This window comes from Sapajus apella, unplaced genomic scaffold, assembly GCF_009761245.1.
Source record: "Sapajus apella isolate SASKATOON/1434 unplaced genomic scaffold, GSC_monkey_1.0 scaffold101, whole genome shotgun sequence".
Taxonomy (NCBI): Eukaryota; Metazoa; Chordata; class Mammalia; order Primates; family Cebidae; genus Sapajus; species Sapajus apella.
The window spans coordinates 3473839-3489790 of NW_022437041.1; the positions used below are offsets into that span (position 1 = coordinate 3473839).

Consider the following 15952-nt stretch of genomic DNA (forward strand, 5'->3'; position numbering starts at 1 on the left):
AGGAAGGGACCCAGATTAATTAAACCAGTGAAGTAATTTGTAAAGAGAAAACAAAACTATAAAATTTTCTTTTGTGATTTGCATTGGCTGAAATGAATTACTACGGCCAATATATGTCATCTTAGAATTTTTTTTCCTTGCTTATATACTATAATGGGTCAAAGCGTTCCGTCCCACAAATAACCACTACATAATAAATAACATCTCAATTTTTTTAATATTACAGGCATAATTTTCACTCTAAGATTTTCTAAGTCCCAATGTATTAGTATGACTTTGAACCATGGCTAAAAGGATTAGGTTCTGGAGCATATTCTAGAATATCTATTTCGTTTTCACAGTCTCCCTCACTGTTTTTAATTGCCACCTGGTGATTAGTAATGGCTCATTAGCGTATCATAAGGAATAGCTAGTTAGTCGTGCAATGCTCTAAATAACTCTAAGAAAAGTAAAACACTTTTAAATTTAGTGTATATTTAGAAAATAACTATGTATTTAGGACAATAAAAGATATATTTGATTTACTTTAACCTAATAACACACGTTTCCCATATCCTAAAGCGGGTACCTTATAGCAAAAATCCTAATTCCAACTATTAGTATCCCTATCTCTCCCAGATGGTCCTAGATTTTTTTTCTCGGGTTGGATTTAATTTATTGGAGTTATTTTTGCTATAGAGCTAAATCCAAGTGTTAACAATCAATACTGGTACATCCATGTGATTTAATAGTCCTCCAATGAGAATCCTTCTGTTTCTTCAGAGGGCATTTTACCTATATCTGTATGAGTATAATTATGACTGTCAGTTTCCACTATGGGGGAATAGTTTCCTCTCTCTCCTTCACTAAGACTTTCAGCTCTTTGAAACCAGGGACTGTACTATATTCCCCTGAGACCTCCACTCCTACTTCCTAACAAATGGTACTTGGGTGAAGCAGGTATTAAATACATTTAAGTAACTTACTAAGACCTGACAAATTTGAGACAAAACAATGCTTGATTCTATGTGAGACTCTCACCTTTGTGCACATCCTGTGAACAGAGGTACAAACTACCTTTCTTCAAGACTATCTTCCAAGAATGTGTATGTAGCAACCAGCCTTGAAAAACAGACAGGGTTTTCTCCAGAGAAAAGCTTGGTCGTGTTTACAATTTTGAAAAGATGAATATAGTATCTCCCTCAAGAGCAATAGGCGGGCATGCTTATTGCCCAGCATAAAAAATTGGGGATCCTTAAGCACAAGGTTCCTGTCCTGTAATACAACCACTGCATGCTCAGGGTCCAACAGGCCTCTTTTCGTCACTTGTGGGAAATGGGGATCAAAACACTATTGCAAACATGATACTTATGCTGCGTGCTCTGCTGTGATAAACTGTCTCTCTCTCGTCTTTCACCCAGGGGTCTCGTCTTCTGCAACTATCCAAGAAACTATGGCAAGCTAACTTGTTAGCGGGGTAGCTTGGTAAAATATGGGACCTTTAAAAGACATTGAAAGAATCTTGGTAAGAAAATCTGACATAGATGCTGTTATTATAAAACCCAAGAATTTTAGTTTTAATCACAATTGGGTGGGATATTTTTGATTAAAATCTAAAAGCAATTTTGTGTGCTGTGTTTCTCATTTTGGCATCTATCTTCATGTCTACACCTCAGCACAGATGCTCCACCAGCACATACCTCACTGACTAAAACTTTGATGAATATTTATTCAGTGGCTACTATGAAAGGGACACCTGTAACTATCTCTGCAATGTTTTTTGTTTTCTGTCTCTATCACGTAGAGAGTTATCCTGTCTGATCTTATAATTTTCCTACTCAGAATCTTTTGCTGATTTCTCATTGTATTCAGAACCAAGTTCTAACCATCAACTTTTCTCCAAACCTATGAAATTATTCTAATCTACTTCTGGAACCTGATATTATACAAACGAATCGCCTGTCAAAAAATGCACACTCACAACAACCCAAATTTATTTTTCTGTGCTTTCTTACCTCCATGCCTTTGTTCAACCTTTCTGGAAGTCATGTTTCATATCTACACGTTAATTTATCTAAAGCCTTTATAGCCTCCAATGCTCATCTTTTATGGACAGCGCTAACAGACTCTACCCTACCAGAATTTATATTCTTCTCTCCTACAATCTTTGCCTGACATCATTATGCCTATATTACAATTATTTAGACATTTATGTAACTCTCTCAAAATAGTGTATGTTCCTAAAGGATCTATCATCTTTGCATTAACTAAATTTTACATGTAACAGAAAGCCATGTACAGAGTAGGCATTCAATACGTCTTAATTAAAATAAATGATTAATGATTATGTAACTGGAAATTGCCATCTCTATGTAGCATCAGATGTTTATGTGTATTTAGAGTACGAATTAAGAACAGGCTTCTGCTTCATATCTGCCTAATGCCACATAGAAACTATCTAGCTAATGTCATGATAGAGGAGGATAACTCAGTAGGCTGGCTGAATTGCACCTACACATGTGTTGGGACCTAAAGTATTTTGACCTACTTATAAAGCATAATAAAAATTTACTTTACAAATATGATTATGTGCTTGGCTAAAAAAGTAATATCTTAGTTGTCATCAAAATTTTTAGAGAGAGAACTTTATTCAAGAAAATACTTAGAATATGGAATATGAGACCCTAATAGCATGACTTGGAAGAAACAGGAAAAAATATATTAACAAGAATTTTGGAAAAACAATGTAAAGTTGAGAGGAGAGGGGAGAGACAGAGAAGAGACATGGGCTGGGCAATATTCCAAGAAGCCCACCTACTAAGGATGGTGGTCAATGAGGAATTACCAGTGGAGAATGGCTGATGACCTTTTATTAACAAAAATTATGTAATAATAAATAGCAGGTAATATTCTTTACTATGTGCCAGGTTCTCATCTAAATCTTGTTTATGCATTTATGCATTTATTTGAAGGTGGAACCATTATTAGCTGCATATTAAAAATGAGGAAACTGTGCCATTGTAAATTTAAGAACATTGCTCAAGACCATCCACTACAATAGCTGGATGTAATGGAGTTGGAATTTGATCCCAGGCAGATCAATTTCAAGTCTATTTCTAAATTGGTTGTATTTCTGTGATATAAATTCCCCTGATTTCAAATCTTCAAAAGAATATGAAATGGCCGTATTGAACTATAGTACTGGCACTGCAGGGAATATGAATATATGTGGAATGACCCTAATTTTCCCTTTCCTGACTGACTGACTACAGAAGGCAGCAGCATTGGATCATAAGAAAGCCAAGTTTTAACGTTCCAGGAAGTTACCTGTGCTAACGTCATGTGTAGACCACTGCTGAAGTATGAGCCATTGCTTTAAGGTACAGCTAACTCAGGAGCAAATGAAAACCATTTATTTTTATTTATTTTATTTTCCTAAAAAAATCCTATTAGTAGTTATCTGAAAAAGATCATAAGCTGTTATCTAGGTTACCGTTATAACACCTGAGTTGGTATTTCAAGAACAGATCTAGGTATATATTCCTATTTCCCAGAACTCTGGACAATTTCAGAAACACTAAACATAAATACTCCTATGACAGAGTTATATTAATACACAAAAAAGTTCTCTGTGACCTCTATGAAACACTGAGTGTACAGCTTAAGTACAGATTCTGGAAAGTCCTGAGCAACTTTTCAAGGTCAAGGGAGATCTAGAAGTGTGAGTTTCTGCTAAGTTTTGTTGCTTTTTTTGGATTCCAATCCACATTATTAGTTCATTTCCCAGACACAGTCTAAGGTTGGATAAATATTCCCTAGAGCAAAGCATCATCTTCTTCCCAGCACCAGGACATAGCTCCACACAGGATATGGGAAGGGGCCTCTCAGATTTGAACAGCTGAATGACCATTTCTTGACTGCACTGTTGTTGACTCTTTCGTTAGCTCACACTGTAGCCTTTTTTTCTTCCCTTCTTCAAAGAATTTTCTAAACTAGACGCTAGAGTAATGTTGCATTCCTAGATTACTTTCTAACCCACGTACGCTTATTCCAGAAACCTTCTGGAACCATCAGTCAGAAAAAATAAAAACAACTTTAATTCATTTTGTTTCTCTTGCCATCTTGTTTCTTTTACCTCAAATTGTTGCCTAGATTTACTAAATGTTTTTGGTCATCCTGTGTTATTTTCACATCTTTTTTCCTCAAACCAATCAGCAAATTATTTTCTAAGTGAGATTTTCCACAATCCCCAAATTTCTCTTTCTACCTATAGGTTATTGTAGTAATATCAGCACTATTTGTTACTTAGTTTGCTCTGATTCCCAAATAGAAAAATAATTGTATTTTTGAAATGAAAATTGCTATCAGCACTATGTTTTCTGCTTTCATGATTATCATAGAAGAACTACTCTCTCAGTTCTGAGGACACACTGAGTGTTGTCAAATCCTCTGGTCCCAACTTCTTCTCTCTTTGGCCATAAGTTGTCAAAAGGGCAACTGAAAAGGCTACAGCAGAATGCCTTCCAAAACCCTGGCCCCATACATATGAAGGGCTGCAATTGAAGTATAAACTGATGTTAGGAAAATTGATGTTAACATCTTTGTTTAATTTCCATGTCTGTAAATGAATTTTCCTAATATTGCATGCAGTTTAAAAAAGTTTACATATACCACTGGTTGTTAGATTGTAATTGTATATAACTAGCAATGTTCAACTCATTTAAAAGACTTCAAGTGATTAAAACAAAATAAAGAACTCAAGAATCCAGGAGTAACATTTCATCCTCAACTTGGTTCTTTTTTACTAGGAATGAAGAATCAGAAATATATTTCTCCTATTACTCATATCATATGAGTTCTGCATGTAATGTGAAATTTATGGGGAATACTCCTCAAAACACAATAACTGGAAGTGATGAGGCAATCCTTAGAAGTGAGGCTATTTTGATAAGAAAACTAGAACTTTAAATAAATTACTTTACTTTTAATACATTTAAAGAGAGAGGTAAGAATGAAGCAGTGGTGCTTGCTTGGAAGAGTAAAATTCCACGTGGAATGTTACAAATGAATAGAAATTAAGCAAAATGGGAGAACGCATTACCATCAGCACCCCCACCCCCGCCACTGCCCTTTCTGTTGAACTTGCTCTTTACAAGTGGGTTTGTTTTATTACTGTTTGTTTGTAAATGTGATGGCCAAAACCAAATAAATTAGTAGAGAAAGAGTTCTATGGTACTCTGCAAAGCTAAGAGTTGGGGCAGGCTCCACCCACCAGTTAGCTGCTGGGTAATCCTAGGATACTTGAAGAGAAGAAGGGAGGCTCATCCTCCCTCAGAGAGCACAGTAAGTGTTCATTTGAAGTTGAACTGACCACTTCATGCCAAATAATCACCTAAATACCTTTGCAAACTGCATTCCTTCCTTTCCTCTTTCTTTCCTTCCCTCCCTTCCTTTTTCCTTTCTTCATTCCCTCTACAGTATGTAATTCTGTGTCATTATATTTTGTTTATATAAACAACTGTGTTCCTATGTCTAGGATTGGCCAATGGGAACATAAATACCATAAATGCAGGTATCTTGTCTTATTCACTGCATTGTCTCTAGTACCTAGCTCAGTACCCATCACTCAGTAGGCCTTCAGTAAATATTTGTTAACATGAGTAAATTCACTGGCATTAAGAAGGACCTTTAATACATCTTGTGATGATAGGTTATCAGGTGCTATTTTTAAATTGGAATATAAATTTGATTAAGAACAGCATAAATTATTAAATTAGGAAGCTGAGGTATCTACTTTCTTCCAGAACAGTTTACTGTATAGCTTTGACTTTGCTTCCAACTCCCTTGTACTGCTCTACATAGACAATTTACTTATGTTTATATGCGATTTTAATTTGACTGAAATATAATTTTAAAATTAAACCATCAAAAATAGATCTTATCGGAATTTGTTCTCTACTTAAAATAAGAAAGTGGAGGGAAGGTTTAGATCTGAACCACACGTTATACCCAGAAGCGATGGACTCAGATCCAGCTATGGTGAACACAAACGGGATGAAGAAAAAAATCTGCCTGGCCACCCCCAAGAGAAAAACCAGGAACCACAAGAAATAACAGCTTATAAAAACCTGATACAATTTATCTTGGCTTTCCCAATGGACTAAAATAAATATTTGTATATCTTTGCTCTTTGTCCATATAAAATAGCAAGACACATTTTGAAATATCCAGTTAAATTAAAATATGCCTTCCAGACAAGCCAAGGGAGGTTACAATAAGGGACTATCTGATGTGTTTCATCAAATTACAAAAATTATCAGGCTAATAAATTAGAGTTTTTAAATCTATGTTGCAGCTTGAGCTACAATATTGGTACAAGCTGATCTTACAAGTTGTTCTCTACAGAATAGAGTTAATACAATGAAACCAAGTGAAGAAATGGAGAGAAAACGCCCACACTTGTTTTATTTTTACTGAAGGTAAAATCACCTGCACATATTTCTGTTCAAAGAAAAATGTTCAGTTTCATTTTATTCTCACAGATAGAAATGTACTCCATAGAATTGGAACTGCTTCTTTTGTTTCTTGTTCTATCAGAATTTGATTTGCATATTTCAGGACATGTTAAGGTGCTCTCTGTGATTCAGAGAGTTTATAAAAAGGTAATTTGATCTCAAATCATAGTTTTCTTTCTTTATTTCTAATACTGAAAGCTGCATTCCCTTCTGAGAAGTGAGCCATAAGAGGAAGACATTAGCTTGCCTTGTATTAGATAATAAAAAAGTTCCACAGGGGATGAGTTACATATTATGACATTGTGAATATAAGGCTCATTTGGATTTAATTCATTACTACATCATGTTGCACAGGAAAGCAATTTTTAAGCAATAGAAGTGCACTTCATTTGTAAAAGACCAAGATATAACACACAATCAGTTACTGAAGACAGAAACTGATTTCCCAAATCAGGCATATAAAATTTAATATATTTGCTCCAGTTATAATGAAAGGAAAGAGAACTTCAATACTGTTTTTTTATAGATAAAAATGACACTTTGTGAAATTTAGAAAGTAAATTTTTGCTTGGGGAGTTGACTACATTTTGATGCCACAAACTGAATAAGTTGAAGAAAGTGATTAAGCATTTTTAGTAATATATGCGAAGTATTTGTTAGATACGTAGAATATAATTTCAAATTCTGTTTTCAGAAACTTAATATTACTACATTAAAATAACACCTGAAATGTTTTAATGAAATAAAGACAATAATGAACATTGGTCATTTTTTTAAATTTCAATATCAATTTTCCATAACAGTTAAATTCTAAGGACTGACCAAATTATTCCATAATTTTAAAACTGCCACCATATTACATTGGTTTATTTAAGTTATCTAATTCTGTGTGTAAAAATCAGGGTTCTCCCGAGAAGTAGAACATACAGGATGTGTGTGCACATACTTGTGCAGAAAGAGAGCTAGACTGATTTATTTTAAAGAGCTGACTCACACAATTGTGAATGCTTGCAAGTCAAAATCTGCAGGGTAGCTGGCAGGCCAAAGACCCAAGGAAGAACACAGTTTGAGTCCAAGGCCGTCTGCTAGTTGAATTACCTCTTTTCTGGGAAAGTCAGTCTTTTCCTATTAAAGTTTGCAATGGATTGGATGAGACTCACTCATATTATGAATGGTAATCAGCTATATTTAAAGTCTACTAATTTATATCTTAATCTCATCTTAAAAATACCTTCACAGAAACATCTAAAATAATATTTGACCAAACATCTGGGTACCATGTATTAATTATCCTAGTTAGTACATAAAATTAAACATTATACTGGTTATATAAGCATCTACAATTTGGAAAGTAAAATGAACTATCCATTCAGTGACAGTTTTCCAGGTTGGGGGCAGTGGGGTGCGGGTATTCATCGTCTGTTTTTGGTACTTGAATTACGCAGCAACTTTACTTTCTCTCCCGTTAGCTAGAAATATCCACTGGAAAAAATTTTAAGTAACTATGACAAAGTATTTAATTGATTTGAGGCATTTTACATACATAATCTATTTTAAAATATATTTTAATTGAAATGTCCCCCTGTAAATCACTCCTATGAGATTATGAAATTAATAGTTTTAGCTGAAATTCACTTAATTTTTAAAGCATGGATTAGGATTTTGAAACTGCAAATGTCAAAGGACCGTATCTGCCACTTGAATATTGATTTCATTGACACTAAACAGGAATGTGAAAGAGAGAAGCATGCAAACAGTTCTCAACCTTTCCATGTTTAACTTATACTGCACTCTACCACATGTGATCATTTCCAACTTTTCTATAGCATGAGTGTTGGGAAGTCAAATGAATCCACAGGAAATTGACATATCTGATCCTCAAAGTAAAAGTTTTGTTATTCCCTTGTACTACAACTGACTGATCTTGTTCCGTTTTTGGAATCAATAAGATCAAGAATTGAGTGGATGGAAAAGCATATTATAGTCAATGCAGGAAAAAGATACAAGAAAAATGTGACAAGCCCTAAGGCTGATTAATTTTCAGAATAGGCAGCCAGTTACTGCAGATGATCTTGATATATCTAATGAAAATAGTTCATTGATAGAAGATAATCACTGCAATTATGTAAAATAGACCCCTCTAACTAATAATGCAAAATAAAATAAATTAGAAAAATTAACAGTTCCAACATTTGATCCTTAACACTCCTAGTCCTGATGCTTCACATTAGATAGACTCAATAAAAAAGATTAAGAAAATTTGCTTACTAGGAAAGTAACACCTAATCTCAGTATGTAACCAAACTGATAAAATAATTTGTGTGCATGTGTGAGTGCATGGGAGCTGAGGAGGAGAGAGAGACAGAATCCTTTGAACTTGACCACTGAGAGTAAGAAAGCAAGCCTTTAGGCAGCAATGGCCCAGACTGAGACAACCTCTTCCTGAAGCTGAAATTAGCTGTGAGGGGATCCACTTTATACCTCCTGAAAACCTGTGATCATGGAAATATCTTTTGCAAATTTTTTATTTTCATTTATGCTGTATAGAAAAAGAATGCTCTCAAGATTAAACAGGATGTCATTAAAAACTATAGAGTGACTAGCCAAGTGCCTGGAATATAGTAGACATCCAGCTCATGTTTATATAAGAGAAAAAAATTCATCTATATTCAAAATCAACTTTTTAGTGCATGCTATGAGCACGTAGATAAAAATTTGTTTAAAAATCAAAGGGATATGTGTATGTGTATACATAGCCATGTATATATATATATGAATCATACATATGTATGATGAAAATTTCAATAAGAGGTATAAATAACAAAAAGTATACATTATTTTCATTTTCAAAAAAAGTGATGATCCACATGGAAATGAAGGTTTATCAAGAAGATCTGTATTCTGGTTTATTCTCTCATGCAGTAAAGTCTTACTGAGTGCCTACATGCTATTTAAACTCTGCCATACCCACGGCTCTTTCTCCACCACAAAACAGAAAGTGATTCATGCTGACAAAATGAGAGGAAATAAAGTATGTGGGTTACAAAGGGAAATCGAAAATTCAGCTCATAGGATATCAAGATTTCCATGAAGGAGTGGGCACCTGAACCAAATCTCAAATAGTATTTTACAGTATTTTAACAGATTAAGATGGAGAAGGTTAGTGCAGTCAAAGTCCCCTTCAACAATCCTTATTCTTCCCCTTGGTGGGTGCTGCTCTTGTCAAATACCTAAGGATAGTGAGGGGCACGAGCTTGCATCTGTGAGTTGAATCCAGTTAAGACAATTAATGCCATTCTGCATAACACTGAGAAACTCTGAGTTAAGAAGTTATCTTATTTAAGGTTCAGAACAATGAAACACTATGCATAATTAAATCAATTTTATCCTATGTATTCCTTTTCTGATTAAATTTAAGACAACGCACATTTGTTATCTGGAGAGATCAATGATAGGATAGCTAATTACTTCCTTTAGGAGCCATCACTCTATTACTGTTAAATTCATTCTGTTATCGTTTGCATACTCTGAATTATGTGCATACATTTACATGTTTTTCTCCAATTCAAACAGCAGTTGCTTTATTGCTTTGTTCATTTCTCCCAATCTTCCTCCTCTCATTCATTTTAATACTGAAATTAGAGAGGGACAAAAAACATGTGGGGAAGACAAATACTGTTATAATAATAACAGTAATAAGGTGAAGAAGGGCCAAAATATGGTTGGAAGATAAAGCTGGAGACTAGAAGAGAATAGCTGCTGATGGCATCATCATCATCAAACAACATCATCAAACAACAGCAAAATCTTGTGTTTGTACAAAAGCATGTCAGTCAAATATATATTTCTGTGCGGTGAGAGGAGAGACAAACCACTATTTCATATCAGCCTTTCTAGTGTCCTGACAGCCATAAAACCACTCTGTGGGTCTTCATGAATTCCACAGTCAGTTTACCTTTAGGTAGGGACTGCCTTGATTCCCTCATTTAAGACTGGAGGTAATGTACAAGTTGTCCAGTTGCTTGAACAGGAAACTTGCTCGATTATTCATTCTTTGATAAATGAAACGCAGTGGTTCTTGAATGGAAGGAAGTTAACATGGGTGGCAGGTGCGGAAAGGGAGAGATAAAAAATGAGAAAACCGTGTGCACAGGAAAGGCACCAATACTATAACAAGTAAACAAACCTAATGTCTGAGTTAAAAGAAGGGGACAGGAAAGCACCCCAGCTGCATGTTTTCTTATATTATGGGATGGTAAATTAATGCAGGTGAGAAAGTTATAGGTGAAAAAGTAAATTTTATATATATATATATATATATATATATATATATATATATATATATATTTTGCTTTTAGATAGCTTGGACAGAGATTTTCTCCTTTCAGGATATCAACTTTGTACAGGAAAGTCTGTAAAAATACATTAAACGTTAAAATGCAGGGTTGCAAGATTTTGGACTTTTTGGCCTTATAGATTGGTCATGAGTTGTGTTTCTTGCTGTAGCTAGTTGTCCTGGTTAAAATTATGGAATTTATCTTTCCAGAAGAGAAAAATTTATCCCTATAAGTTAAATCAACTTAATTATATCAGTTGACCAAGCATAGCTATATCGTAAGAATGGCAAAATCTTTCTTGTGTGTTTCTGATCAATGAATGGAGCTTTCAAGAGTGTTGGGTTGAGAAGGATTCTGAGGCAAGGTCTGAGTACAGCAATAAAGAGTGCTATGATTCATGGGCAGGAGCATGGCACAGAAAGTGGCAGTATATACACAGTAAATTTGTTACTTCCTTAGTTTGATGTCACTAAAGCCAGCTAATCTAACCAAATAGTGTCAATGGTAAAGTTTAATTAGTACTACAAAATTTAACACCCATATTACACATAACTAAATATACAATTTAGTGGCTGAAAGGGAGTAATGGAGGAGAAAGAAGAAAGAGAACAGAGAGAACAAGATTGTTTTTTACATTTGGAAGAACAGAAAACAAATGAGACTTAGGAATCCAATTTATTATATTAATTACTAAAATATGCCTATATCTGAAGCAGCATTTTTAACTAGGTTTCCAGACAAGATGTTATTCATCATGGTATTGTTGAAGGTAATTTATAACATTTTCTGTTTTCTTTCCTTGAGCAGAGTCTTGTTTTGTCACCAGGCTGAAGTGCAGCGGCACCATCTCAGCTCACTGCAACCTCCACCTTCCAGGTTCAAGCAATTCTCCTGCCTCAGCCTCCTGAGCAACTGGGACTACAGGCACAAGCCACCATGCATGTATTTAAAATTAGAACATAGGCTATCCTCTGAGTAATTATAGCATAATTATATAACTTAAATATGACCATGTGATATAATATAAAGTGCTATGTTCATATTTTGTATAACATTGTAAAATATGAAAAATATAAATGGTAAAATAATTTGAAAAATATATAGTATAATTGATAAACATAGAACATTTTCTCATTTATTCATGCATTCATTTTATTCTTTAAAAAATAATTACTTAATGTCTATTAGATGATTGCATTAAATGGTGGACAATCAAGTTTGGTCCATTCTCTCATAGAGTCTGCAGTCTAATCTATTATAAAAAGAACATATCTTGTATTACACAACTATTAGGCTACTTGATAAGAACTGACATGGGCTTAGAGCATGTGCAGGAAAAAAGAACCAACAGAGAAGAGAGAGAGCAATCGATGAACAAAATAGTGGGCCAGTAAGAGCACAAAGTTATTAATGAATTCATGGAAAGTAACAGCAGGGATCTACTACTAGTAAGAGGTACATTCTTAAGGCTAAGATGGCTTAGTAAACACAGAGACTCATAAGAATATGCGGGTGGGATGACTACTGAGGGTAAAGTCATTTTTGGATGAGAAGCTGTTACGCTTGCAAAGATATTTGTACCAAAAATATGGTTTTTTTGAAATAGAAAGTATGTTATCTCAATAAAGAGAAAAAAACTCTGGCTATTTGATGGACCCATAATTGTGAATCTGTGCCTAACCATAGAAAACTACCTGGGAGTGTAATTGCTAGTGGTTATACTTTCATAGCTAGATTTGACATAAATGTTATTTTATTGATTTTGGAGTTTAAGACTGGAATATAATCCTTACCATCATGCAGCTTCCATTCTGAGAAAAATAATATTTTAATGTAATTATTATGTATTTAAAATTTTATAATTAGTTGCCTATTTGCAAAGAGGACATAAGACAGTTTTTAAAGACCACAACGGTGCTGAAAAAAGGTTTAAAACAAGGCAAAGAAAGTCAAAGTAATATAAGGAGATAAAATAAATACATAGTTTAGTTTTTAAACAAAATGCTTGTCATGAAGTTCCTTATAAACCTACAAATAGAAATCTGACTCTAAACTTACTAAGAACCAAAGCAAAGAAGGAAGCAGACTAGGTTATGGTATTCACTGTGTCAATAAATTAAAAAGTAACCAGTTGCTTAGGAAAAAAAAAAATGCACACACACACACGATTATCCTTAACATTAAAAAGAAATTAATGCTAAAGATCCTTTTCTGGAAGAAATTTTCTAATAGAACCAACATCCATAATGAAGTTAAAGTAAAAACAGTTTTATAGAGTTCTTCTATTTTCTTTGTTTTTTAATAACAATCCTGAACCACTTAGTTTTATTTGCAACTTTCCTGCTCCAGCCTATATTTCAGGCAGTGGGTCCCTTCAGAATGAGTTTCCCAGGCTGTAGGTCAGCAGTCTCTGGCTGGTTTCAGCCAATAGGACAACTGCTAGGACACAGTGGCCGGAGGAAAACAGAAGCTGGGGCATTTCCCTCTCTGTCTTCAGTGGTGTCTGCAGCTGAGGTTACGTCCCCCTCTCTGCCCTTGTATGCACAGACTCCCAACCCCATGGCTTCTCCCTCTAGTCTAGGTTTAGTAATGGCTCCATTTTGTTACTCGCTGGGCTACCTGAGTATCGCCTGATTGGTTTATCAGTTCGGTTCATTGTTGGAAGAATTTCTATAGTTTAAATGCCTTCTGCTTTAAATATTCAGGAAGTTTTTTTTTTTTATTTTCATTGGATCCCGACTGATATAATCATCCATTATAAGACAACGGCATGTCCTTCAGCTCAATTCAATATGAACAATTTTACATTGAGAAGTATCTTTAAAAGAGTTATTATCCACATATTAAATGTCCAGAGATGCTTACACAAAAGTGAATAGCAGATACAGAAGAGTGTAGGAAACACATTCCCGTCTGTCACTGAGGCAAAATCTTCAGGAAGAGGATTAGAATCTGCCAACACCAACACCCATGGAATTTAAGTACATGAATTAAGTGACACATCATTCAGTTGACATGCTTTTCTGAGAAAATCCCTGGAAATACACACCGGCCAACATCTTGGCTGTAACAAATCAGTGGAACCCAGAAAGAATATCCTGGAGAAGCAGTACCTCACTACTCTATCTACCTACAAACAACATACATGATTCACCTACGACTATTCTTTTCCTGCAAATACAGAAGACATATGTGGAAGGTAATACCTCATCTTCCATATCCAATTCTTCACTAAATATGTAAACTAGAAAACCTTTTACAACTTAGCATGTATGCTAATAAAATTTTCCAAGTTATCCACTAGTTATATGACATCAGTGACGCCTTTGAAGACAGTTACTTCAGCCCATAAAGCAGGTTTATTTTATTCTGATGTTATTAAAGTTTTTAATGATATGGCTAATGTCCTAGTTTTTATTACATGTATATCTGGCAACCTTTGCATCCCAATTTGGCCTAACTAGGCTTCTCAAGAGGAAGAAAATACAGTGGCTGGAGACTTCTAGTCTCCACAGAAGTTATGATTCTTACTGGTAATCAATCAAACTGCATCACAAATTTATACTGAAGTACCATAAATCTAAAAATGTGCACCCTCTCCCCTTGAAGTTTCTATTCTTGTTGTGCTGGTAAATTATGTTTCTCAGCTTGCAAAACTGACTTGAACCATGGCAAAATCATCAGTTCAATACCCCATGTGAAACATTTTTCCCAAGAAATGCATTCAAACAACATGTTTCTTCTTCACCTACCTGAAAGACTTCTTAATATCTTCTGCCTGGATTGTCTTGAGAATCTCTTGGTATAACTGATGATCAACTGTTCCTGAAGATAGAGCATCTGAAGGGCAATTTGTATGTACGTAATAACCTATCAAAATCCCAAAAATAAATAAAATGGTGGCTGTGCAAAGTATTTTTAAAAGGTGGCAAAAGTTGCAGCGATTGCTCTTTGGTGCAGATCGTGTATAATGGCTAATGTAGTCAGATTCTTCTTGAAGTCTCTGGAACCTTCCTTTGGGTGAAGTTGCTGGTTGAATGGAATCAAGATTGAGGTCTGTAGTCTCTGAATGCCCTAGGTCCTGATTCTCAGCACTGTCTAGCTGGAATTGGTCAAAACCAGGCTCCTCTAGTTCCTTCTCCATGTCCCACTCTAAGTCAAGGGCAGTGGCTTGAAGGTCATCATTGTCTAAGTACTGTGAGTGTCCTGGAGCTCTTTGATCTGCATTGACCTTCTGATAGGCCATCTTTTTCCCTGTGAAAATAATAAGAGAAATATATTTTAATAAAATAAACACACAATTAAAAAAAAACTAACAAGTTGAAAACAAAACAGTAAGCCAGATTGGGTTTCCATAAAATTGTAATGATTATAATACAGGGAAATAAATTTTCCCAGTAGAAACTCATATTTTATTTAGTTATTTAACCTTATAATTTTCTGTTGATGTTATTATAGGAAAGGAAGATAAAAGAAAAATGAAAGTAGAAGGTACTTCGTGGAAAAGCTATGAGAAAACAAAATCACACACACACACACACACACACACACACATAAACACACACACACATACACACACACACACGACACACACACACACACGACACACACACAGACACACACACACACGACACACACACACATACACAGACACACACACACGACACACACACACGACACACACACACAACACACACACATACACACACAGACACACACACACACACGACACACACACACATACACACACATGACACACACACACACACGACACACACACACACACACACACACACACACACACGACACACACGCCCACCCACCCACCTCAACCATTAATCTTTGAAGCTCAGGAGAATCACAACAGTCACAAATGCGCAATTACACTGAAGGGCAATGCAATGTAGAAGGCAAAATTAAACCTTTATGGTCACAAAACAACTTCCAAAAACTTAAAGACAAAAGTAGTAAAGCTATGATTTGGTAAGATAAAGACAGAAAATAATAAAAACCCTGAAATGATTACACTGTCAGAGCTAGTCTTAAAAACACAAATTCAGGGTATAGTCAGAATAACTAAATGAAATATGAATTCTGCAAGAAGCAAAATCTGTTATGTTA

At 34.9% G+C, this 15952-nt stretch overlaps 1 protein-coding gene across 8 annotated transcripts in view; it reads right to left on the reverse strand.

Annotated features, from left to right (window-relative positions):
- Positions 1 to 15952, reverse strand: part of NAALADL2 (N-acetylated alpha-linked acidic dipeptidase like 2) — a 1348438-nt gene that overhangs the window by 684335 nt on the left and 648151 nt on the right. For all 8 annotated transcript variants that reach the window (XM_032258245.1, XM_032258244.1, XM_032258247.1 and 5 more), the window contains one exon: positions 14584 to 15085. In XM_032258245.1, the coding sequence (XP_032114136.1) occupies positions 14584 to 15077 (494 nt within the window). In that variant the 5' untranslated portion in view covers positions 15078 to 15085. The remainder of the gene's footprint in view (positions 1 to 14583; positions 15086 to 15952) is intronic.